This window comes from Salvia hispanica, chromosome 1 (genome assembly GCF_023119035.1).
Source record: "Salvia hispanica cultivar TCC Black 2014 chromosome 1, UniMelb_Shisp_WGS_1.0, whole genome shotgun sequence".
In the NCBI taxonomy this organism is placed as follows: Eukaryota; Viridiplantae; Streptophyta; class Magnoliopsida; order Lamiales; family Lamiaceae; genus Salvia; species Salvia hispanica.
In genome coordinates, this window is record NC_062965.1 from 4,788,367 (window position 1) to 4,811,919 (window position 23,553).

The 23,553-nt window shown below is 38.1% G+C and overlaps 2 protein-coding genes, 1 long non-coding RNA gene and 2 pseudogenes across 3 annotated transcripts; 4 read left to right on the top strand and 1 right to left on the bottom strand.

Annotated features, from left to right (window-relative positions):
* Nucleotides 1-3,274, top strand: part of LOC125185412 — a 5,376-nt pseudogene extending 2,102 nt beyond the window's left edge.
* A 1,869-nt stretch (nt 3,275-5,143) lies between these two features.
* LOC125220773 (putative calcium-transporting ATPase 13, plasma membrane-type) lies at nt 5,144-8,015 on the top strand. Its single transcript, XM_048122916.1, has one exon. The coding sequence runs from the start codon at nt 5,153-5,155 to the stop codon at nt 7,919-7,921; it is 2,769 nt and encodes a 922-aa protein (XP_047978873.1). The 5' UTR covers nt 5,144-5,152; the 3' UTR covers nt 7,922-8,015.
* Nucleotides 8,016-9,540: 1,525 nt separating this feature from the next.
* Nucleotides 9,541-10,221, bottom strand: LOC125220794. Its single transcript, XR_007176356.1, has 3 exons — nt 10,113-10,221; nt 9,952-10,038; nt 9,541-9,879 (listed from the first exon to the last, which is right to left on the bottom strand). It is a non-coding gene; the product is annotated as an uncharacterized LOC125220794 (long non-coding RNA).
* Nucleotides 10,222-14,281: 4,060 nt separating this feature from the next.
* On the top strand, nt 14,282-17,068 carry LOC125185421 (putative calcium-transporting ATPase 13, plasma membrane-type). The gene has a single exon (XM_048081946.1). The coding sequence runs from the start codon at nt 14,282-14,284 to the stop codon at nt 17,066-17,068; it is 2,787 nt and encodes a 928-aa protein (XP_047937903.1).
* Nucleotides 17,069-17,525: 457 nt separating this feature from the next.
* On the top strand, nt 17,526-19,975 carry LOC125185429 (annotated as a pseudogene).
* The last annotated feature ends 3,578 nt before the right edge of the window (nt 19,976-23,553 follow it).

A 23,553-nucleotide genomic window follows, 5' to 3' on the forward strand; every position in this document is an offset into this window, starting at 1 on the left:
ATATTTTGTCCTCGTCCTTAAACCTTTCCCTTTTTTTTGTCTTTCAAAAATGACATCCAAAAATGGAAACACCTTTATCTCTCTTTATTTCCCTTATTTTACTCCCCCCTTTTCAAACAAAAAAAATTTTACATAAAATCCGCCGAAAAAATCTTTTAGGATTTTTTTTTAATTGACTCTTTTCTTTAAAATTTTCCCTTTTTTATCTTTCTATCACTTTTTTTCTTTTTAATTTTTAAAAATTTTAAAAGTTCACAATTTAAAGGAGGAAGGTAGTATAATTATAATTATTTCATAACCAGTATATAACAATGAATGGTTAAAAATTAATATGATAGGTGTGGAAAGGGGGTGGGAATGACGCCCATTGCGAAGTTGTGGTCTAAGTAAAGGGTAGTATAATTAAATTATGAAATAATTATAATTATTTCATAACCCTAAGGAGAATAGTAGCAAATTCACACAGAAATATATACAAAAGGAAATTTAACTAGAAAGGAAAAAAATCATGTTTTGTGCACTAATAAAAAAATTTATTCATGCATAAAAATTTAAAAGCATAAACCAATCAAGAAAAATCACACTACATACAAGTATTGGTTTTCGGTTTGGGTTTTTTTGGTTTATTCAAATTGAAAAATCAATTTTTAAAAAAATGAAAATGACCAACCAAATTATTTAAATTTTTGAACCCCGAAAAACAGAATTTCGAATTATAAAGGAACGAACAAAAAAAAAAATACTAAAATTTCAAAATATACCCAAAAAAATTGAAAATTTTAAGTTTAAATTTTTCTAATCAACATGAAAAATATATGGTATCAACCAATAACATATCAAAAGAATTAAAATTTTTTTTAAAACCCAAATATTATTACACTTATTAATATAAATCAACACAAATAGAGTATTTTTTTTTTTTTTTTAAATTCGGACCAAATGAATCGGAAAATGAAATTAGCCAAAAGTTTAAAACCAAACCGAAAAACTGAAAAAAAAAACAAATAAAAATTTAAAATTTTTTAATCGGGTGGGTATTAAATTTTAATTTTCTCACCCCAAGCCAATCTACAATGACCCAAAAAAAAATTTCTTTTTTTATCTCACGTTTTTAAATTTTACTATTTTTTTTTTTTTTCATTTTATTAGAGCAGCTAATCGTTTATATGTTCCTTAAAAAAGTACTAGGGCATTCAATACCGAAAAAATCAAAAATAAAAAAATGTACTAATTCAATTTTCCAATCCAAACGTCAAGTCCGGGGACTCAGCGTTGACAAAGTTAAACAATATTCCTAGAATTTGCAACGACCACCTGAGATCAGCGCATTGACCTCCTAAGTTTTGTGAGCACTATTTCGAAGGAAGCTTCTCTAAGTCATAGCACCCCACAAAAATATACCCTTAAAAAAGTGGAAATGGCCCATTATATAAAACTGTTTTAAATCAAAGAAAAACTAAAAACAAAATATGTCAAAAACCTACCCCTCCTCCTCCCACAAAAACCTTCCTCCATTTCACACTCACACCTTGTAAGGATCCCAAACCCAACCCCCCCTGCTAGCCTGCGCCGCATCTCTCTACCATCGGCGTCAAACGCGCCGCTGCAAGCAAGGCTTGTACGACGGCGCTACCATATTCTTCCTCGCCTTCCTCATCATCTCCATCTCCGCTGCTATCAACTTCACTCCAGAGCAGACGCCTCCCCAAACTAAGCACCAACGTTACAGACGAGGCGACCTCGCTGCAGAGCCGCCTAAACAAGCCTACTTCCTCCATGTTAAAGCCTTCGGTTTGGCTGCGGATTTTCTGGTTCTTGCTGTGTGGGTGGATTCGATACTTCAGGGAATAAACAAGATGACAATGGGGGAGAGAGTTTAACTGGAGCAGGACTAAAGCAGCTGATGTGATCAACTCTGCCATTGGGATTATTGCAGTCAGATCATTGCTGTGGTTGCTACACCGGAGCGTTCGCCTCTGGCTTTGACTCTGATTCTTATGTATTCTGTGAAGAGAATGATGGCTGATCAATCCATGGTGAGGAAGCCTTCTGCTTGCGAGACCATTGGTTCTGCTACCACCATCTGTACCGGTAAGACAGGGTATTCTAACTATGAATTATTTGAATGTGTCAAAGTTTTGGATAGGGAAGGGAGTCCTTTGAAGGTGGTCATAACACAGCGAAGTGTGTTATGGAGCTGCTCCGTGTGGTGTCGGCCTCAACACAACGGGTGGTGTGTATGATTCAGGGCAAAGGCAAGACTACTCTGGTAACCCGACTGAAAGGGCAATCCTGTCGTGGGGGCTGTGGCGTGATGGGGATGGATATGGAGGAGGTGAGGAGGGATGTGAGATTATTCATGTGGAGTATCTAATTCAGAGAAGAAGAGGAGTGGTGTTTTGGTGAAGAGAGATCATGAATTTCATGTGCATTGAAAGGAGCTGCTGAGATGATTCTGCAATGTGCTCACATTACTATGATTTGGATGGTAACATAAAAGATTTGAATGATGAAGAGATTGTAATTCAATCTTGTAATTCAAGGAATGGCTGCTTCTATTCTTAGATGCATTGCATTTGCACATAAACAGAGTGATGAGGTGAACTTTGAAACAGAGAAGAAAATCGAAGAATATGGTATGATTCTACTAGGTTTAGTAGGGATAAAAGATCCATGCCGGCCCGGTGTGAGGAAGGCTGTTGTAAGATTGCCAGTATGCCGGTGTTGAGCGGAAGATGATCACCGTGACAACGTGTTCATCGGCTGGGCGCTTATAGCCTGCAGTGTGGATATCTGCTTCAGGCTAAGATTTTGACGAATGTGTAGTTGAAGGAGCTGAGTTTCAGCCAGACACGGATGAGGAGCGGGATGGAGGGCCGAGGCCATCCACGTGATGGCAAGATCTTCCCCATTGGACAAGCTCCTCATGCAGTAGTGCCTGGGAAGAGGCTCTCGGGGCCATGTGGTGGCAGTCACGTGGAGACGGGACGAATGATGCACTGGCCTTAAAAGAGGCGGACATAGGCCTGTCGATGGGGATCCAAGGCACAGAGGTGGCGAAGGAGAGCTCTGATATAGTGATTGAGGATGATAACTTTGCATCAGTGGTGACAGGCAAATGGGGAGGTGTGTTTACAACAACATACAGAAGTTCATTCAGTTCCAGCTGACTCCAACGTCGTGGCGTTTGACGGTCAACTTTGTGGCGGCCGTATCAGCCGGGGAGGTGCCTCTGGACGGTACTACTCTGTTTTTTATTGTTGCACGCTTTTAAGATAAATAGGAATTTCTAAAAACAAAGCTATATTGGAAGATTATGTTTTGTAAGAATTGGGTGACTTTTCAATGGTAAAAAAGTCAATCGGTTGATAGGAATTGTTGACATTTACTGAACAATAATAATGAAAATTTTATTTTAAAAAAATTATCAAATTGTACTACTATACTGAGTTTTTTATTACATAAATGGAGTATGCAACTGCCGACGAATTTCTAACTTCTAAGTATCTTATAAAGTATTATTATATAAATTTAAATTTATCATTTATTTTCATTTTCGTCCGTCCTTAAAATTTATGACCTTTCACTTTTACAATTTTTTGTAGTGGATCTCATATTCCATCGACTCAATCTTACTCATATTTTATTATAAAATTAATACTTCTATAAAAATAGAACCCACCACATACCACTAAATATTTCAACTCACTTTCTATTAGTACATTTCTTAAAACATGTATCAGGTCAAATGGTGACAAATTATTAGGAACCGATGGAATAGTATTTACTTATGATTTTTCAAGAGAGAGAGAATTGTTACTTCAAGTGAACTCGGTTAACTTATTATTACTATATTGCCAAAAGAGAGATCGTCAAAGTATGTGTCAACTGATTGTTTGCCACAACACATATTTTAAGGGAAATTAATGAACTTAAATGACGGTTCTCTCTTTCATTAAAAAGACAAAAATAATTCTTATAGTCCGGAGTGTATTTTAGATAAAAAAAAAAAAAACAAAATTCATTCTGAAGATATTATAACTATGTTTAGAAACTCTCAACATAAAATAGGGACTGCGGATGATATTAGTGTAATATTCAGGGATTACAATTCTAGTTCTCCTCAAAAAAAAAAGTGAAAAGGAAAGTATGATTAAACAAATTGAAGTTTGTCGAAGCTTGAAAATCAAGATAAAGAAATATGTAGCGTGGAAAATTCGAAGAAAGAAGTGTGAGAAGCCAGTGGATCGCCAGATCATTAATGGGCTATTGTAATGCCTGAACATTAGAATTTTAAGGGAAGATTCAAAACTTGATTTATTCAAGGTTTTTATTGATTAATTTGATTCTAATTAATTTTAATTAATTAATCACGGTTAATCAGTTTAATTTCCAACTAACAAGAATATAACAAAAATAATGTAGAATATAAAAAGTGTAAGGATTGATTTGATTGAATGTGAAGAAATTATATTTCAACTAGTACTACTTATTGGCTTTGAGTGAGTATATGAAAGAAGCCAATTAGGTAGTTTAGGTAGAGCGAACTGAAATGAAGTTAATTGAAAATACTTAGATTAATCATGAAGTTATCAAAATTCGTATAATACTATTTGCCATACAGTATTTTATTACTATTATATTGGCTTATATCTGAAAGCTGACTAAATCATGGAGTAACTTGCATGCATGGTAATAAATCGATATTCTTGACTATATTTACGCGTTGGTAATAAATCCATATTATTAAGTACTCCCTCCGTCCCGGATAATTCGGGTCACTTTGACTGGACATGGTTTTAAGAATTGTAATGAAAAGTGGGTTGAAAATGTGGGTCCTACCTTTATATATTAGTTTTATAATAAAATGTGAGTAGAAATGAGTTAGTGGAATATGGGGTCCACTACCAAAAATGGTAAAAGTGAAGTGGACAAATTATATGAGACAGATCGAAATGGAAAAATGGGACGAATTATCTGGGACGGAGGGAGTACTATATTTACGCGCTTATTTTTGCAGAGTCGTCATCAGATTACATGATCACCTGACGTTTTTTCTCTCCAGAAATGATTAAGCCATAAATCTATATAAAATATGTAAGGATGGGTGTATTATAGACACAGACTCACAAACAATAGTTACTTAACTCCAATGGCCAACCAATTCCCCGGCGTCAGTCCAACAATCCTGAACCACCTCGTCAAAAGCAAAAACCTCAACCAACTCTCACTACTCAACGGAGCTCGGGGCATCGCTGCATCGCTCAGAACAGACCCCCTCGTCGGAATCACTGGCGACGAAGAAGACCTCGCCGCCCGTCACCAAGCCTTCGGCACAAACACCTATCCCTCTCCTCTCAAAAAACCCTTACTCCGTTCCATACTCAAAGCTTTCAAGGATAGGAAGACGATGATCCTATGCCTACTAGCACTTGCCGCTCTCTCTCTAGGCTTTGGGATCAAAGAGCACGGCCTCAAAGAAGGTTGGCAGGGAGGAGGCAGCATATTCATGTCCGTCATCCTCTTCCTCGAAGTCTCAACTTTCAAAAACAACATACACTTCAGAATTTGGGACAAGCTCAACAAAGCAAGCGGCAACACTTTAGTTGAGGTTGTAAGAAACAGCACAAGGAAAGAGGTCTCAATCTACGACATCGTTGTAGGAGACATTGTATGCTTGAAGATCGGAGATCGAGTCCCCACAGATGGCCTCTTCATGGACGGGCACTCCCTGCGACTGGATGAATCCAGCAGGACTGGGGAGAGTGACCACGTGGAGGTCGACAGCACCACCAATCCCTTCCTCTTCTCCGGCACCCTGGTGGCTGACGGCTATGGAAAGATGTTGGTCACGAGTGTCAGGATGATGAGCCAGGATACAGCCCTGGAGGTGCCGCTACAGATCCGCCTCAACAAGATCACTACCTCCATAGGAAAGATTGGTTCAGCTGTGGCTTTTCTGGTTCATGTCATGTTGCTGAACCGATACTTCACCGGGAATACTGAAGATGAGTCTGATGGTACAAGGGATAAACCAAATGATGCGATCAACTTTGTCGGACGAATGATTTCAGCACTTGTGTCCATGAATGTTATGGTTGCTATAATTGATGGTTTGCATCTGGCTGTGGCTCTCTTACTGACTCTTGAGTATTCTATGAAGAGGATGATGGCTGATCAGGCTATGGTGAGGAAGCTCCCCGCTTGTGAAACCTTGGGTTATGCTACTGTCATCTGTACACACAAGACAGGTACACTCACTACGAATAAGATGAAGGTGACAAAGTTTTGGTTGGGGAAGCACTCCTCTGAAGGTGGTCTTAACATGCCAAGGTGGGTATTGGAGCTGCTCCGCGAGGGGGCCGGCCTTAACACGACGGGTGGTGTGTATATGTTCCGGAAAGGGCTCAAGTTCTCTGGTAGCCCAACAGAGAAGGCGATCCTGTCGTGGGCTGTGGCGGATTTGGGGATGGATATGGAGGAAGTGAAGAGGGATTGTGAGATTCTTCATGTGGAGGCATTCAACTCTGAGAAGAAGAGGAGTGGTGTTTTGGTGAAGAGAGATCATGAATTTCATGTGCATTGGAAAGGAGCAGCTGAGATGATCCTTGCAATGTGCTCACACTACTATGATTTGGATGGTAACAAAAAAGATTTGAATGATGAAGAGATGATGAATTTCTATCACATCATTCAACGCACGGCTGCTTCAGGCTTTAGGTGCGTTGCTTTTGCACACAAACAACTCTCTCATTCCGAGTGTGACGAGGTGAAGAAAATTCAAGAAGATGCCATGGTTCTACTAGGCGTAGTTGGTCTAAAAGATCCATGCCGGCCTGGGGTGAAGAAGGCTGTTGAAGATTGCCAGTACGCAGGTGTGGATGTGAAGATGATCACCGGCGACAACGTGTTCACGGCCAAGGCCATAGCCACAGAGTGTGGAATACTCCGTCGAGGCCAAAATCAAGACGGATGTGTAGTTGAAGGAGCTGAGTTCCGTAACTACACAGACGAGGAGCGGATGGAGAGGGTCGAGGGCATCCGCGTGATGGCAAGATCCTCCCCAACAGACAAGCTCCTCATGGTGCAGTGCTTAAAGAAGAAAGGCCATGTGGTGGCAGTCACAGGACACAGCATGAACGATGCACCGGCATTGAAGGAGGCCGACATAGGCCTAGCGATGGGGATCCAAGGCACAGAGTTGGCAAAAAAGAGTTCTGATATAGTAATCACGGATGATAACTTTGCGTCTGTGGTTAAAGCCTTGAAATGGAGTAGATGGGCCTACATCAACATACAGAAGTTCATTCAGTTTCTGCTGACAGCGCGTATTGCGGCGCTGGCCTTTGACACTGTGGCGGCGATCTCGTCCGAGAGGGTGCCACTGAGGACAGTGCAGATGATGTGGGTGAATCTGTTCATGAACACGCTCAGGGAGCTGGCTCTTGACATGGAGAAGTCAACGAAGGATCGACTAATGGAGAGACAGCCCATGCGGCGGGATGAGCCGTTGATCAGTAAAGTGATGTGGAGGAATCTGATGACCCAGGCTGTGTACCAGATTGTGGCGCTGTTGGTACTGCAGTTTAGAGGAGAAAATACCATGGTCTTTAACACGTTTATATTGTGTCAGGTGTTTAATGCGTTCAATGCTACGAAGCTGGAGAGGAGGAATGTGTTTGAGGCATTGCACAAGAACAAGGTGTTTGTGGGGATTGCGGGAATGACTTTGCTTGTTCATGTGTTGATGATGGAGATGTTGAACGATTTTGCGTATACTGAGAGGCTGAGTTTGGTACAGTGGTGGATTTGTGTTGGGATTGCCGCTGCTGCTTGGCCTATTGCTTGCCTTGTGAAGCTCATACCGCTTCCCGATTGGAAAATGGTTGGAGCAACTACCGAACCAACTGCCCACCCATAAAACTCTACTATTTTCGTACGGTAATAAAATTTTATAAGGCATTAGTATCATTATTTCTTGTTATGCAAGTCAGGGATTGAACTTCAAGTGGTGATGGTGGAATTGTTGAATAAGTTTGCTGATACAGAGAGGCTGAATTTGTGGGAGGGGGGGATTTGTGTTGGGATTGGGGCACTTTCTTAGTTTTAAGAAGTGGAGAGGTGCACGAAGACTAGAAATTTGGGCATGAATTCCATTTATTGCTTTGTTTTTTATTCTTTGATTGGATCATTTGTTCTTGATTGCTTCTTTGTATTAATTGGAGTATTTGTTTGCAATATAGTACATTGATTTTTTTTTTCCGTAACAATGCTTTTGTCGATTATTATTATTGAAAGTTGATATTGTGAAAATAGTTCAAAGTTTCAAATGGTAGCACGCTAATAATAAGAATGCCTTTCATATAAACGATCTCATAATCGAAAACCCTTCACGTAACTGTTCAGATTGTTGGTTATGCCAAGAATTCAGTTAATTTATGGGTTTATATGGTCGTTGACTGTACAAATTTCAAATTTGGAGAGCCCTATAATTAATAATGAGAATAATTCATTTATGCCTATTTTGTTTTGTTTTGAACCTTCATTGATTTATGCACCCTGAAATGATAGCAAATTCCCAAATGACCCCTGAACATTTTGCTTCTCCCAACTGTGTGAGGGTAGTACGGTCAAAACACAATTTATACATTTTCACTTAGTAATGTGGTCAAATGAAAGCTCTAAATATTGTATAAACTCAAAACTATGATTTGGAACATTAAAAAATGTCAACAGATCACAAAAATACATCAACAAGAAAATGTCAACATAATTTCAACGATAGTCAATGATTGATATTGTGTTGACATTAAAATCTTGAAATTTCATACTGTGTTAATATTGTATTGAAACTGTGTTGAGGAGTTTTGAGTTTATATAATATATAAGTTTGCATTTTATCACTATCCTCACAACTTAAATATAATAAATTCAGCAAAAACCGACTTCTACTTCCATTTCTTGTTAAACAACAAAGTCCAATTAAATAAATTTGCCCCAAATTGTGTCAAATCTGATCAAGTTTTAAAGCCATACACAACAATCTGAACACGCTCAAGTCAACTCAAACGTACCACCAAAATAACATAATCGAACCAATCAATTTCAGAATCTCTGATTCAATTAAATAGCACCTCAAAACTTTACATAATTCAAAATAGCACACAAACTTTAAAATCCCTAATTCAACATTCAAAACAACAAAATTGACCAAGTTATTAATTCGGCGATCAACACAAACAACTTTAAACGAGTGACCAACAAAAATACATTACAATAACCGACAAAAAACATAAAAATATGAAATCAAAGAGTCCACCTCGACATTTACTACAATCACCAAAGTAGCCAACCGAAATTGTCATTGCTCCGTACTTTTTCGAATAATCTAAGAATCCAAGCAGAAATTGCACGATATTTTACTTAGGGCTTGAGAAGAGATTGGGGAAAATAGCCTACAACAATGAGCTGTAAATAAGATTGAGAATAGTCAATTGCTCTGGGAAATGATGTTTCAGAAGATAAGTCAGTCAATTTAGTGAGAAAAATCTGCAAGAGAGGGATGGGATACATATGATATCAGTTTGCATATAAATCAAACCATGGGAATTTATTATACAAAGTGGAATGTATGTTTAGTACTAGCCCACTATATTACATCTGTGGCAGTGGCACATTATATATAACATCACACATTAGAGATTATTGAGGAAGATAGTTTAGAAACATGACATATTATACAGAGTGATGATCAACATCATCATCAACATCAAGCAGCAAGTGGTTGAGGCACCCGGCCGTTGCTGGCCGGAGCCAGACTCTCGTAGTATTCCACCAACACTTTCCATCCACCGGGGCTCACTTAGCCAGGCTCCGCATCTGCCAACGAACAACAACGAGGTTACAATCGTAAAATCAACACCCACTCTGATCACTACCACCAAACATTACCTTAGTCCCAGATATGAACACAAAGTCTTGAGCCCTTGACGGATCAAAGAATGCCATCTTACTCAGTGTCTTGTCATAGGCAGCCACCTTCACTCAAACAACAATCAATACTATTAAAAAATGTTGATGTTTCAATTCAACACATTTGATCATACATTCACCTTGGAAGGCAATATGTTGAGGTCTCCAAAGTTTCTCTGTCTCTATATTTGATCACATACAACTACTTTCTGACTTTGTGGGGGAAAGGGGCAGAGGCATCTGGTTGAGTTTATTATCAAGGAAATAGGCAGTTGGCAGTAGGTGTTTCCCCTCTAACTTCTCTTTCTTGCTTAGTTGTACAGTTTATTCAGTTTCCAAGATAAAATAATACCAAGATATAATCTAAGATTGAGTCGTGCGATTATTTTAGTCACAGGGGGTTAGCTATGACTAATTATCTCATGATTATCCATCTATGATTGAGTTGGGTGGTTGAATCTCATGAACCAAACAAAATACAAATTTAATCCCGGATACAATCTTGCAAACCGAACATCCCTTTAATGTTTACCAACGATTGGTCCATTGTTTCAATTGATTCAATAGAAGCTTGGACAACTGTCATTATATATATTGGATGATTATGTTTTTTTTTCCTTCAAAAATTGAAATTAATGTGTTTTTAAAAAGATTCAAAAAGTTGTAGAACTAAACAGAGTTATTGTAATTTTTTAAGATAATTAAATAGGAAATTCCAAAAACAAAGCTATATTGGACAATTATTCTTTGTAAGAATTGGGTGCATTTAATGCACAATAGTGATGGAAATTTTATTTCTACTTTATATGCAATCATGCATGTATTGCGATTTTCAAGTATGATTAAACAAATTGAAGTTTGACGAAGCTTGAAAATCAAGATAAAGAAATATGTAGTGTAGAAAATTCGAAGAAAGAAGTGTGAGAAGCAAGTGGATCGCCAAATCAAAATGAGGAAGCTTGAAAATCAAGATAAAGAAATATGTACATGTGGAAGATTTGAATTCAGAAGTTTGAGAAGCAAGTCGATCACCAAATCAAAATGAGGAATAAAATATAAGTGTCGCAATATAATCTATCTACTACGGGGTGATTCAAATGGGACATTCAACGAGGATTTATCCCAACTAGTGAGAGTGGCCGAGCCAACTTATATCAACGAAGGGCTATATCACATTGTCACTCCTCAAATTTTTTATATACGTCATCTCGTTGTTTTTAATTAATTCAACAAATTTCCCTATATATATTTCTAAAAATTTCTCTATAGTATTTTTGCACTTAAACTTGTACCCTTGGCTCGCTCGTGATTCCAATACCAAGAACAAGAAGCAATCTAAGGATGCATTCAAAATAAAATTTCACCAAACTAGAATATAAAATTTTAGCATGAGAGAACGCAATGACGTGTCTTTTTTGTATAAAAATTAGGCGTTCAATTAATGAGCTATTGTAAATGCCTGAACACTCGAAAACTTGATTTATTCTTTTTGTTAATTAATTTGATTGTAATTTTTTTAATTAATCACGGTTAATCAGTTTTATTTCCAACTAACAAGAATATAACAAAATAATTTAAAGAAAGTGTAAGGATTGATTTCATTGATGTATATTGCGAAGAAATTTCTAGTAATTGGCTAGATTACGTGATTATGTTTTTCGCTTACATGAGCAGCTGACGTCGGTTTAATTTGCGTACACCCACAAGGTGTTATCAGCTTACATGAGCAGCTGACTTTTTGTTTCTAGATATGTTTTGTAAGAATTGGGTGCATTTAATGCACAATAGTGATCGAAATTCATTTAATATGCAATATGTATTGAGACTTTTCAATGGTAGAAAAAGTCTAATCGGTTGATAGGAATTGGGGACATTTACTACACAATAATAACAAAAATTTATATTTAAAATTTTATCAAATGTATTGTAGTACTATATTGAATTTTTAAATTAGTTATAGGAATTGGGGACATTTACTACAAAATAATAACAAAAAATTATATTTAAAATTTTATCAAATGCATTGTACTATATTGAATTTTTAAATTAGTTATATTGGCATATATGTAAATTTTTAAAAAACTCTCCTAAATATCTCTAGAATAGTCTTCGCACTTTTCATACTCCCTCCGTTCCATAGTAGTGGAGGCATTTCTTTTCAGCACGGAGATTAAGAAAAAGTTGTGTTAGGTGAGTTAAGTAAATGAAGAATAAAGTAGAAAATGAAAAAGGTAAAGAGATGTATAGAGAATAAAGTAAGATTATCACTTCAACTGAACTTGGTTATTTTATTATTATTATTATTATTATTATTATTATTATTATTATTATTATTATTATTATTATTATTATTATTATTATATTCCCTAAAGTGAGATTGTCAAAATATGTGTCAAATGATTGTTTGCCACTATATATATTTAAAGAAAAATGAATGAACCAAAATGACAATTATCTCTTTCTTGAAAAAGATAAAAAAAAAATAATAAAATTAACCTTTACTCTGGAGTATATTTTGTATTATAAAAAAAAGCAAAAATCATTTCAGCTATGTTGTATCAATGTCTAGGGAAGACTAGGAAGGAAATAGATTGAAGATGATAAATTTGCCAAAAATGATCCCACAACTATTTTGCTGACTGAGAAGCTACATGCTCGGCTATTTTGTTAGTAACTACTCCCTCCGTTTCATAGTAATGGAGGCAAAACTTTTCGGCACGAAGATTAAGAAAAATTGTGTTAGGTGAGTAAAGTAAAGAGAGAATAAAGTGAAAAATGAAAAAGGTAGAGAGATGAAGATAAAAAAAGTAAGAGAGAGTAAAGTAGGTGTGGAAAAATGTGTTGACTTTTACTAAAAAGGGAAATGACTCTATTACTATGGAACGGAAGGAAATGGAAAAACGCCCCTATTACTATGGAACCGGGGGAGTATGTTTTAGAATTACACCTAATGCTCAATATAATTAAACGTTGATTTTATGAGTAATATATGAGTATATTGTTATTTTTACTATAGATCTATTGAAAAATTATCTTAATAGGGTGGATAAATAATAAAATAAATATAACCAAAATCTGTAAAAAAATTAGTGGCGGATGCATTCTGCCACTAAAAAGCATTATATGTAATGGCAGAATAGTGGCGGAAGTTCAGTGGCGGAAACAAGTTCCGCCAATAATTATGGCGCCCCAAATCCGCCACTATTTTAAATTTTTAGTGACGGAATTTCAGTGGCGAACTATATTCCGTGGGTATTCCGCCACTACGTTTCTGTGGCGGAAAATATTCCGCCACTGATATTTTAGCGGCGATTATATTGCCGCGGTTAAGTTCTGCCACTAAATCCGGCACTAATTGGTTTACTGACGGAAAATTGAGATTTAGTGGCAGAAATTTCCGCCACTAATTAGCGATTTTTTTGTAGTGGATATAGAATATAGGGACTGCATATGATATTAGCTTAATATCAGGGATTAAAATTGTCATTCTCTCTCTAAAAAAATTGAAAAGGAAAGCATGATTAAACAAATTGAAGTTTGAAGAAGCTTGGAAATCAAGATAAAGAAATATGTATTGTGGAAGAAAGAAGTGTGAGAGGGAAGTGGATTGCCAAATCAAAATGAGGAAAATTAAGGCAAGATTCAAAACTTAGATTCACTCTTTTAATGAATCACGCGGTTAATCAGTTTTATTTCCAACTAAATACGATTGATTTGATTGAAAGTAGGTAGTTAGGTTGAACGGTAGAAGTTAATTGAAAGGAAGTGGGAATGATTAACAAAATTCGTAACTATTAGTACAATTATATTGGCGTATTTCTCATGAAATCTGACTACATGACTTGACTTGCATGGTAATACATCGAAATGCTAGGATCTCGACTGCAATATTAGTTTGAAGTGGGAACGATTAACAAAATTCGTAACTATTAGTACAATTATATTGGCGTATTTCTCATGAAATCTGACTACATGACTTGACTTGCATGTATGGTAATAAATCGAAATGCTAGGATCTCGACTGCAACATTAGTTTGATATTTTCCATTTTGGGTCAAGTTCGCACAGATTTGTTTTTGGATCACTCTCAAAAGGCCCCAAATTAATTGAAGCTGGACAAAAGTTATATACATCTTGCAACTTCCCTCACTCATCCGATTTGGGATGGGTTTATAACCCAACATTAATTAATGTTTTGCGACGTTTTCTTCTGGAAATGATTCATACGAGGTACGCCCATATATAACTATGTAATGATGGGAGTATTATGACTCCAAACTTATTCACAAACAACATTTAATTAACTCCAATGGCTAAGCAATTCTCCCGCCTCAGTCCATCAACCCTCAACCACCTCATCCAAGAAAAAAACCTCCACCAACTCTCACAACTCAACGGAGCTCGCGGCATCGCCGCATCGCTCAAAACAGACCCCCTCGTCGGAATCACCGGCGACGAAGAAGACCTTGCCGCCAGAAAACAAGCCTTCGGCACAAACACCTATCCATCTCCTCCCACAACGTCCTTCCTCCATTTCATACTCAAAGCTTTCAAGGATCGGAAGTTGATGATACTAGGCCTACTAGCACTTGCCGCTCTCTCTCTAGGCTTTGGGATCAAAGATCACGGCCCCAAAGAAGGTTGGTACGATGGAGGTATCATATTCATGTCCGTCATCCTCGTCCTCCACGTCTCCGCCTTGAGAAACATCATACAGTGCAGACTTTGGGACAAGCTCAACAAAGCAAGCGGCAGCACTTTAGTTGAGGTTGTAAGAAACAGCACAAGGAAAGAGGTCTCAATCTACGACGTCGTTGTAGGAGACATCGTATGCTTGAAGATCGGAGATCAAGTCCCCACAGACGGCCTCTTCATGGACGGGCACTCCCTGCGACTGGATGAATCCAGCAGGACTGGGAAGAGTGACCACGTGGAGGTCGACAGCACATCCAATCCCTTCCTATTCTCCGGCACCCTGGTGGCTGACGGCTATGGAAAGATGTTGGTCACGAGTGTCGGGATGAAAACTCCGATGAGCCATGATACAGACCAGGAGGCACCGCTACAGATCAGCCTCAACAAGATCACTACCTCAATAGAAAAGCTCGGTTCAGCTTTGGCTTCTCTGGCTTATGTCGTGTTGCTGATTCGATACTTCACCGGGAATGCTGAAGATGCGAATGATGGTACAAGGGCTAAACCAGATGACGCGATCAACTTTGTCGGAAGAATTATTTCAGCAGTTGTGAACATTGTTCTGCTTGCTATACTTCGGGGTTTGCCTCTTGCTGTCACTCTCAATCTTTTGTATTCTATGAAGAGGATGATGGCTGATCGATCCATGGTGAGGAACCTGTCCGCTTGCGATACCATGTGTTCTGTTACTACCATCTGCACGGACAAGACAGGTACACTAACTATGAATAAAATGAAGGTGAAAAAGTTTTGCTTAGGGAAGGAGTGTTTTGAAGAGGGCATGAATATTGGGAGGTGTGTTGTTGAGCTGCTTCGTGAGGGGGTCGGCCTCAACACGACGGGTGCTGTTTACACGTCCGGGGAAGGGCTCGTCGAGTTCTCTGGTAGCCCGACTGAGAAGGCTATCCTGTCGTGGGCTGTGGCGGAGATGGGGATGGATATGGAGGAGGTGAAGAGGGGTTGTGAGATTCTTCATGTGGAGGCATTCAACTCTGAGAAGAAGAGGAGTGGTGTTTTGATGAAGAGAGATCATGAATTTCATGTGCACTGGAAAGGAGCTGCTGAGATGATCCTTGCAATGTGCTCACACTACTATGATTTGGAAGGTAACAAAAAAGATTTTAATGATGAAGAAAGATTGCAATTTAATCGTATTATTCAAGGAATGGCTGCTTCCAGACTTAGATGCATTGCATTTGCACATAAACAGCTCTCTCATTCCAAGTGTGACGAGGTGAAGAAAATTCAAGAAGATGCCATGGTTCTACTAGGCTTAGTTGGGCTACAAGATCCATGCCGGCCTGATGTCAAGCAGGCAGTGGAAGATTGCCATAATGCAGGTGTGGATGTGAAGATGATCACCGGCGACAACGTGTTCACAGCCAAGGCTGTAGCCACAGAGTGTGGTATACTCCATCCAGGCCAAGATCAAGATGGATGTGTTGTTGAAGGAGTTGAGTTCCGCAGCTACACGCACGAGGAGCGGATGGAGAAAGTCAAGGCCATTCGTGTGATGGCCCGATCCTCCCCAATGGACAAGCTCCTCATGGTGCAGTGCTTGAAAATGAAAGGTCATGTAGTGGCAGTCACAGGACACGGCACAAACGATGCACCGGTGCTGAAAGAGGCCGACATAGGCCTATCCATGGGGATCCAAGCTACAGCGGTGGCCAAAGAGAGTTCTGGTATAGTAATCATGGATGATAACTTCGCGTCCGTGGTTAAAGCCTTGAAATGGTGTAGATGGGCCTACATCAACACACAGAAGTTCATTCAGTTTCAGCTGACAGCGCATATTGCAGCGCTGATCTTCGACACTGTGGCAGTGGTCTCGTCCGGGATGCTGCCACTGAGGGCATTGCAGGTGTTGTGGGTGAATATGGTGATGAACACGCTCTGGGTGATGGCTCTTGCCACGGAGAAGCCAACGAAGGATCAGCTAATGGAGAGACGGGCTGTGGGGCGGGATGAGCCGTTGATCAGTAATGCGATGTGGAGGAATCTGATGGCCCAGGCTGTGTACCAGATTGTGGTGTTGTTGGTGCTGCAGTTTGGAGGGGAGGGTCTGTTTGGGGTAAGTGAAAAGGTGAAGAATACTTTGATATTTACTGCTTTTGTGATGTGTCAGGTGTTTAATGAGTTCAATGCGAGGAAGCTTGAGAAGAGGAATGTGTTTGAGGGGTTGCATAAGAACAAGTTGTTTATGGGTATTGTGGGAGTGACTGTGCTTCTTCATGTGGTGTTGTTGGAGTTGTTGTACAAGTTTGGTGATAAAGAGAGGCTGAGTTTGGGGGAGTGGGGGATTTGTGTTGGGATTGGAGCACTTTCATGGCCTCTTGCTTGGCTTGTGAAGCTTATACCAGTTCCTCAAAGGCCATTTTTAAGTTATGTTGGTTTCTAAAGTGGAGAGGTGCATGAAGACTAGTAAAATTTGGGCATGATTTCTATTTATTTCTTTGTTTTTATTGCTTGATTGAATGCTTTGTTATTGATTGCTTCTCTGTATTTTTTACTACCGCCGTCCCATAATAAGAGTTATACTTTGTCATTTCAGTGCCCCTATCAATTATTTTTTTTGTTTCACATTCCACTTGCGACATCACTAGCTAGAGAGTTCCGTCAGCACAAATCAAACAGATTGTCAGGTATTTGGGTTGTTGGCTCTCAAAATTGGAGTTTGTTGTTAATAAATTGAGTTTTTGTGTGTTGGCGATGGCTTTGCAAATTGGTATTGATTGATTAGATTTGATTGTTATACAAATTGATTAAATTGAGTTTGAGTGTGTTAATAGATTGTGGGATTGCTTTAAAAATTGGTTTTGTAGCTTCATTAATAGCACCGTAAATTGATTCTACAAATGGGATTGTTATACAAAAGGTATTAAATTGGGTTTGGCTGTTACCATTTGTTGTTATATTTACAAACCAGTTTACTAAGAAGTTATTTGCTTAAATCTATATTGAGCATTGAGATGAAATCTGAATTGTGTACTTGCAGTGGCATGGACCAGTTGCAGAGAAAGAGGAAGGAGATTGAAAATATGTTGGTGCTCGTCGAAGTGGTGGTCCGAAACCAGCGCCAGAAGTGTTTTTTGTTAGTATGCTTAGCTGAGTATTTTAGTGAGAGAAGGGTTGTTGAAGGCGAGGACAAGGCAATTATGGTAACAAATATGATGTCCAGGATTCCGAGCAAATTAGACATATGGATAGGCTTGTGCAGTTAACTGATATGGATTGTGTGAACAACCTCCGTATGGATCGTAACACATTCGGATGCCTTAGTCGAATTCTACGTGAGCGCATGGGCCTGATCGATCGGAAATATGTCACTGTTGAGGAGCAAGTTTCTATGCTCTTAAGCCTCCTCACCCATCACAGGGTATATACAAGATGACAATGGGGAGAAAGAGTTTAATTGGAGCAGGACTAAAGCAGTTGATGTGATCAACTCTGCCATTGGGATTATTGCAGCTGTGATCATTGTTGTGGTTGCTACACCACAACGTTCGCCTCTCGCTTTGACTCTGACTCTTGCTTATTATGTGAAGAGGATGATGGCTGATCAATCCACGGTTAGGAAGCTCTCCGCTTGCGAAAACATGGGTTCTGCTACCACCATCTGCACAGGTAAGACAGGTATTCTAACTATGAATAATTTGAATGTCAAAGTTTTGGTTAGGGAAGGAGTCCTTTGAAGGTGGTCATAACATGGAAAAGTGTGTTATGCAGCTGCTCTGTGAAGGCATCAGCCTCAACACGATGGGTGGTGTGTACCATTCAGAGCAAAGGCCCAAGTTCTCTGGTAGCCCGACAGAGAAGGCGATCCTGTCGTGGCGGATCTGGGGATGGATATGGAGGAAGTTAAGAGTGGTTGTGAGATTCTTGAAGTGGAGGCATTCAATTCTGAGAAGAAGAGGAGTGGTGTTTTGATGAAGAGAGTTAAATCAGATCATGACTTTCATGTGCATTGGAAAGGAGCTGCTGAGATTATCCTTGCAATGTTCTCACACTACTATGATTTTGGATGGTAACATAAAAGATTTGGATGATGAAGAGAGGATGAATTTCAATCACATCATTCAAGGCATGGCTGCTTCTAGCCTCAGGTGCATTGCATTTGCACATAAACACAGTGATGAGGTGAATCTTGAAACTGAGAAGAAAATTGAAGAAGATGGTATGATTCTACTAGGTTTAGTAGGGATGAAAGTTCCATGTCGGCCCGGTGTGAAGAAGGTTGTTGAAGATTGCCAGTCCGCAGGTGTGGATGTGAAGATGGTCAGAGGTGACAACGTGTTCACGGCCAAGGCCATAGCCACAGAGTGTGGGATACTCCGTCCAGGCCAAGACCAAGACGGATGTGTAGTCGAAGGAGCTGAGTTCCGTAACTACACAGACGAGGAGCGGATGGAGAGGGTTGAGGCCATCCGCGTGATGGCAAGATCCTCCCCATTGGACAAGCTCCTCATGGTGCAGTGCTTGAAGATGAAAGGCCATGTGGTGGCAGTCACAAGAGACAAAATGAACGATGCTCCCGCATTGAAGGACGCCGACATAGGCCTATCCATGGGGATCCAATGCACAGAATTGGCGAAGGAGAACTCTGATATAGTGATCATGGATGACAACTTTGCATCAGTGGTGACAGTGTTGAAATGGGGGAGGTGTGTTTACAACAACATACAGAAGTTCATTCAGTTCCAGTTGACTGTCAACGTCGTGGCGCTGACGGTCAACTTCATGGCGGCCGTATCAGCCGGGGAGGTGCCTCTGACGGCAGTGCAGCTGCTGTGGGTGAATCTGATCATGGACACGCTCGCAGCACTAGTGTTTGGCGACAGATAGGCCGGCGAGGGAGCTGATGGAGAGGAAGCCAGTTGGGCGGGACGAGGCGCTGATAAGTAATGTGATGTGGCGGAATCTGATGGCTCAGGCTGTGTACCAGATTGTGGTGTTGTTGATGCTGCAGTTTAGAGGGGAGGCTCTGCTTGGGTTTAGTGAAAAGGTGAAGAATACTATGATATTTAATGCGTTTGTTATTTGTCAGGTGTTTAATGAGTTCAATGCAAGGAAGCTTGAGAAGAGGAATGTGTTTGAGGGGTTGCATAAGAATAAAATGTTTGTGGCATTGATGGTGGAGTTGTTGAATAAGTTTGCTGATACAGAGAAGCTGAGTTTGGAAGAGTGGGGGATTTGTGTGGGAATTGGAGCACTTTCTTGGCCTATTGCTTTGGGTACCTACTGTTCAAAAAACGCAAAAACTGGGGATTTGAGATGCGTTTTGGTGTATGGTTGGGGATGTTTTTAATTGGAAAAATTGGTTTTCCAGTATGGCTGGAGTTGCCCAAGCAATAGAAAACAGTTCATTTCAAAATGGCTTCCTTTAAATGCTGTTTTTCACAAACTCCCATTATATTAGTTGAAGCAATCACCAGGGAAAATGAACTCGTGGAGGGCTCTGAATGTGCTTTGTCGGGGTTGGCATCGGCATCGGCCAACCAATTCACAGCGGGAATCAAATAAAAACAAATTTAATTAGAATTAGAACAACTTAGACACAATAAATAAATGGGGTGATACCTACTAAAATCATGAACTTTGGCCGAATTATGGTATTTCCGCAAACTTTAAAAGTGATCTTAAAAGTATCATAAACTTTGGACACTGTTGATTTCCAAAGCAATGATTTTCCGGCCAGTTTTAAACGACGCATCTTACTGGATGTCCTAAGTGTAGTGTTCGAACATTGAACAAAATGCATTGTTTCGTAAACTTAAAAAACAACATCGTTTCGTATAAATTAACTGCTATAATATCCGCCGAGAACTGATGTTCACCCGCAGCGCGCTTGTTGCTGTCGGAACTCAGCGGCCTCACGGACAGGTTTACGGAAGATTTAGGATTTGACGGCGCCGTAGTAAAATAATGCCCCCTCTTGCAATATGTGGAACTCGTTGCGGCTGCGCTGCCGTGGATTATCTTTAATGTCTGCATAAATTAATGTCGTTGAAGTTAGTTAGAATGGGCGGCAAAGAGAGGGAGATCGACTTTGAGCTGCTTCTTGTTGGAAAAGTGCAGGCATAGGTGAGACTCTGTTTTCTTAACAATTGGATTAGTTATTCTAATGCCACAAGTATTGCTTCTAGAGGAGGTCTAATCTTCTTTCCTCTACCAAATTTAGACCATCTCCAATCATTTATAATAAATTCAAATTCATTTTAGGGTAAATGTAATATTAAATATGATTTACTTCAATCATTTACACTTAATTCAAACTTAAAAGAATATTCTTTATATTATGTGTTTTTTACTAACAAAATTTGAAAAAATAATTAATTTTTGTTTAGTGAAAACCTAAAAAGATTTTAGTTTTAACAGTGTCCAAAGTTCGTGATGCTCAAGACTCTTAAAGTTTGTGGAAAATAGTATCAAGATTTGACAAAAAGTTCATTGTTTAAGCACAACTATTATCCATAAAATAAATTATTCAGTGTAAATAGTTGAAATTGAAACTTATAAAAGTTGTGTAACAATTAAGAAAAAATTATTCCCTCTATTCCAAGGTAGTTGAATCATATTCTCATTTAGATTGTCTCGAGATAGTTGCAAAAACTTTATTATCTCTCTTACTTTTACTCTTTATTCATCTTTCTTACTTTACTTTATCTACTTTAGACTTTATCATCAATATCTTAAATTCAATGCAAAAAAAAAATGCATCAACTATGTTGGGACGAGAATATGCTACTCCCTTTGTCCCACAAAGATTGTCCCATTTTTCCATTTCAGTCTGTCCCACAAAGTTTGTCTCAATTCACTTTCTACCATTTTTGGTAGTGGACCTCATATTCCACTAACTCATTCATATTCACATTTTATTATAAAACTAATATATACAAATAGGACTCACATTCTACTAACTTTTTCAACCCACTTTCCATTACGTTTCTTAAAACACGTGCCCGATCAAAGTGGGACAATCTTTATGGGACGGAGGGAGTACAAGCCAATATATATATACAATGTAGCGCTAAAAGCATTTGGGCCTTTTTTTTCTCACATTTTAATTCTAGTTTTTCTCAATCATTTTATTAGAGCAAGTAACTGTATACGCTCTTTGTCTCATTAAAAAAGAAACGTTTTCATTTATGAGTTGTCCGATTGAAAATGAAACATTTCCTAAAATAGAAACAACACCATTTCTACTTCGAGCAACTCCAAGGGGAGAAGGTAAATGAAAATGATATATCATGTTTATACCTTCTCAAAAAGTGCAATATACCTTTCTAAAAATCAATCAACTCCAAGGATAAAAGGTATATAGAAAGGTATATCATTTAAAAAAATAAAATAATACTAGTACAAAAGCATTAAAAAACATAAAGTGTAATACCTTCTCAAATACCTTTCCCCTTGGAGAATAATTTTTTATGAAAAGAAGGTAAATATGGTGGTTATATGCTTTTACCTCTCCATCAATAGAGAGGTAAAGATACCTCTTTAAAATGGGAAAAGGTATAATACCATCAATAGAGAATGATTTTTCATGAAGAAAAGGTAAATATGATAGTTATATTAGTTTACCTCTCCATTTACCTCTCCTCTTGGAGATGCTCTTACTGTACCCTCTCTTTATTAACTCACTAAACAATACGGCATAAATTTTTTATCGAAAACCAAATGTTTCATATTTATTAACGGAGTAAGTACTATATAGTTATTCGTTTATACGTTCTTAATTAAACCAATACAACATCAATTCGCATGATAAATGCACGCGGTTGACTATTCAATTATCCATATTGTTGCTTAACTCTGTCACATACACCATTACTATATAAAGTTGAATGGGGCCACACTATATCCATTAATATATAAAGTTAAATTAGATTTTTTTTATTTTATTATTTCTCTTATTTGCTCTACTTTAGACATTAACGTATCAATTTTTAAAATTCTATGGAAAAAAAAAATTCCTTAATTATCTTGGGACAGGAATATTCTATAAGCCAATGTACAATGTAGCCTTAAAAGCATTTGTGTGTGTTTTTTTTTGTTTTCTCACATTTTAATTTTAATTTTTCTTAATCAATTTATTAGAGCAAATAACTATGTACTCTCTTTGTCTCATTAAAAATAAAATATTTTTCTTTTTAGATTGTTCAATTAAAAATGAAATATTTATTAAAATAGAAATAACATCATTTCTACTTTTTTCTCTATCTTAGTGTACTCTCTCTTCGTTAACTCACAAAACAATACTGCATAAAATTACGTACCGAAAACCAAATATTTCATATTTATTGACGGAGGGAGTACTAGGAGTATATAATTATTCGTTTATATGATCTTAATTAAACAAATACAACATCAATTCGCGTGATACATGCACGCGGTTGACTATTCAATTGCTCCATATTGTTGCTTAACTCTATCATACGCCCATATATAAAGTCAAATGGGGCCACATTATCTCCATTAATAAAGTCAAATGGGGCCACATTATATAGGGTTCGCTAATGGTTCCACCCCTTAAAAGTTATAACCTCCTTCTAACTTTGTGCTGTTACGTGACATGGATGATGTAAAAAAAATTAGTGGATGATGTAGATGAACTTTCACGGATTACATTGAAGACATATTGTCTAAAATGCAAATAAACCTTTAATAATGCGATTTGTTTATATATAGAAACAATAATCAAATAAAAAAGAGAGAGTTGGAACAAATCAAGTTTGTGCAATAATAAATAAATCATTCATGTATATAGTTGTAATTGGAGCTAATAAAAGGCAATCAACAAAAAATCATACATACAAGCCAATCTACAATGTAGTCCTAAAAAGCATTCGCATTTTTTTTCCTCACATTTTAATTATATATTAG

Excerpts from the sequence above, each read along its gene's own strand:
- LOC125220773 (XM_048122916.1), top strand. The coding sequence starts at position 5,153 with ATGGCCAACCAATTCCCCGGCGTCAGTCCAACAATCCTGAACCACCTC.
- LOC125185421 (XM_048081946.1), top strand. The coding sequence starts at position 14,282 with ATGGCTAAGCAATTCTCCCGCCTCAGTCCATCAACCCTCAACCACCTC.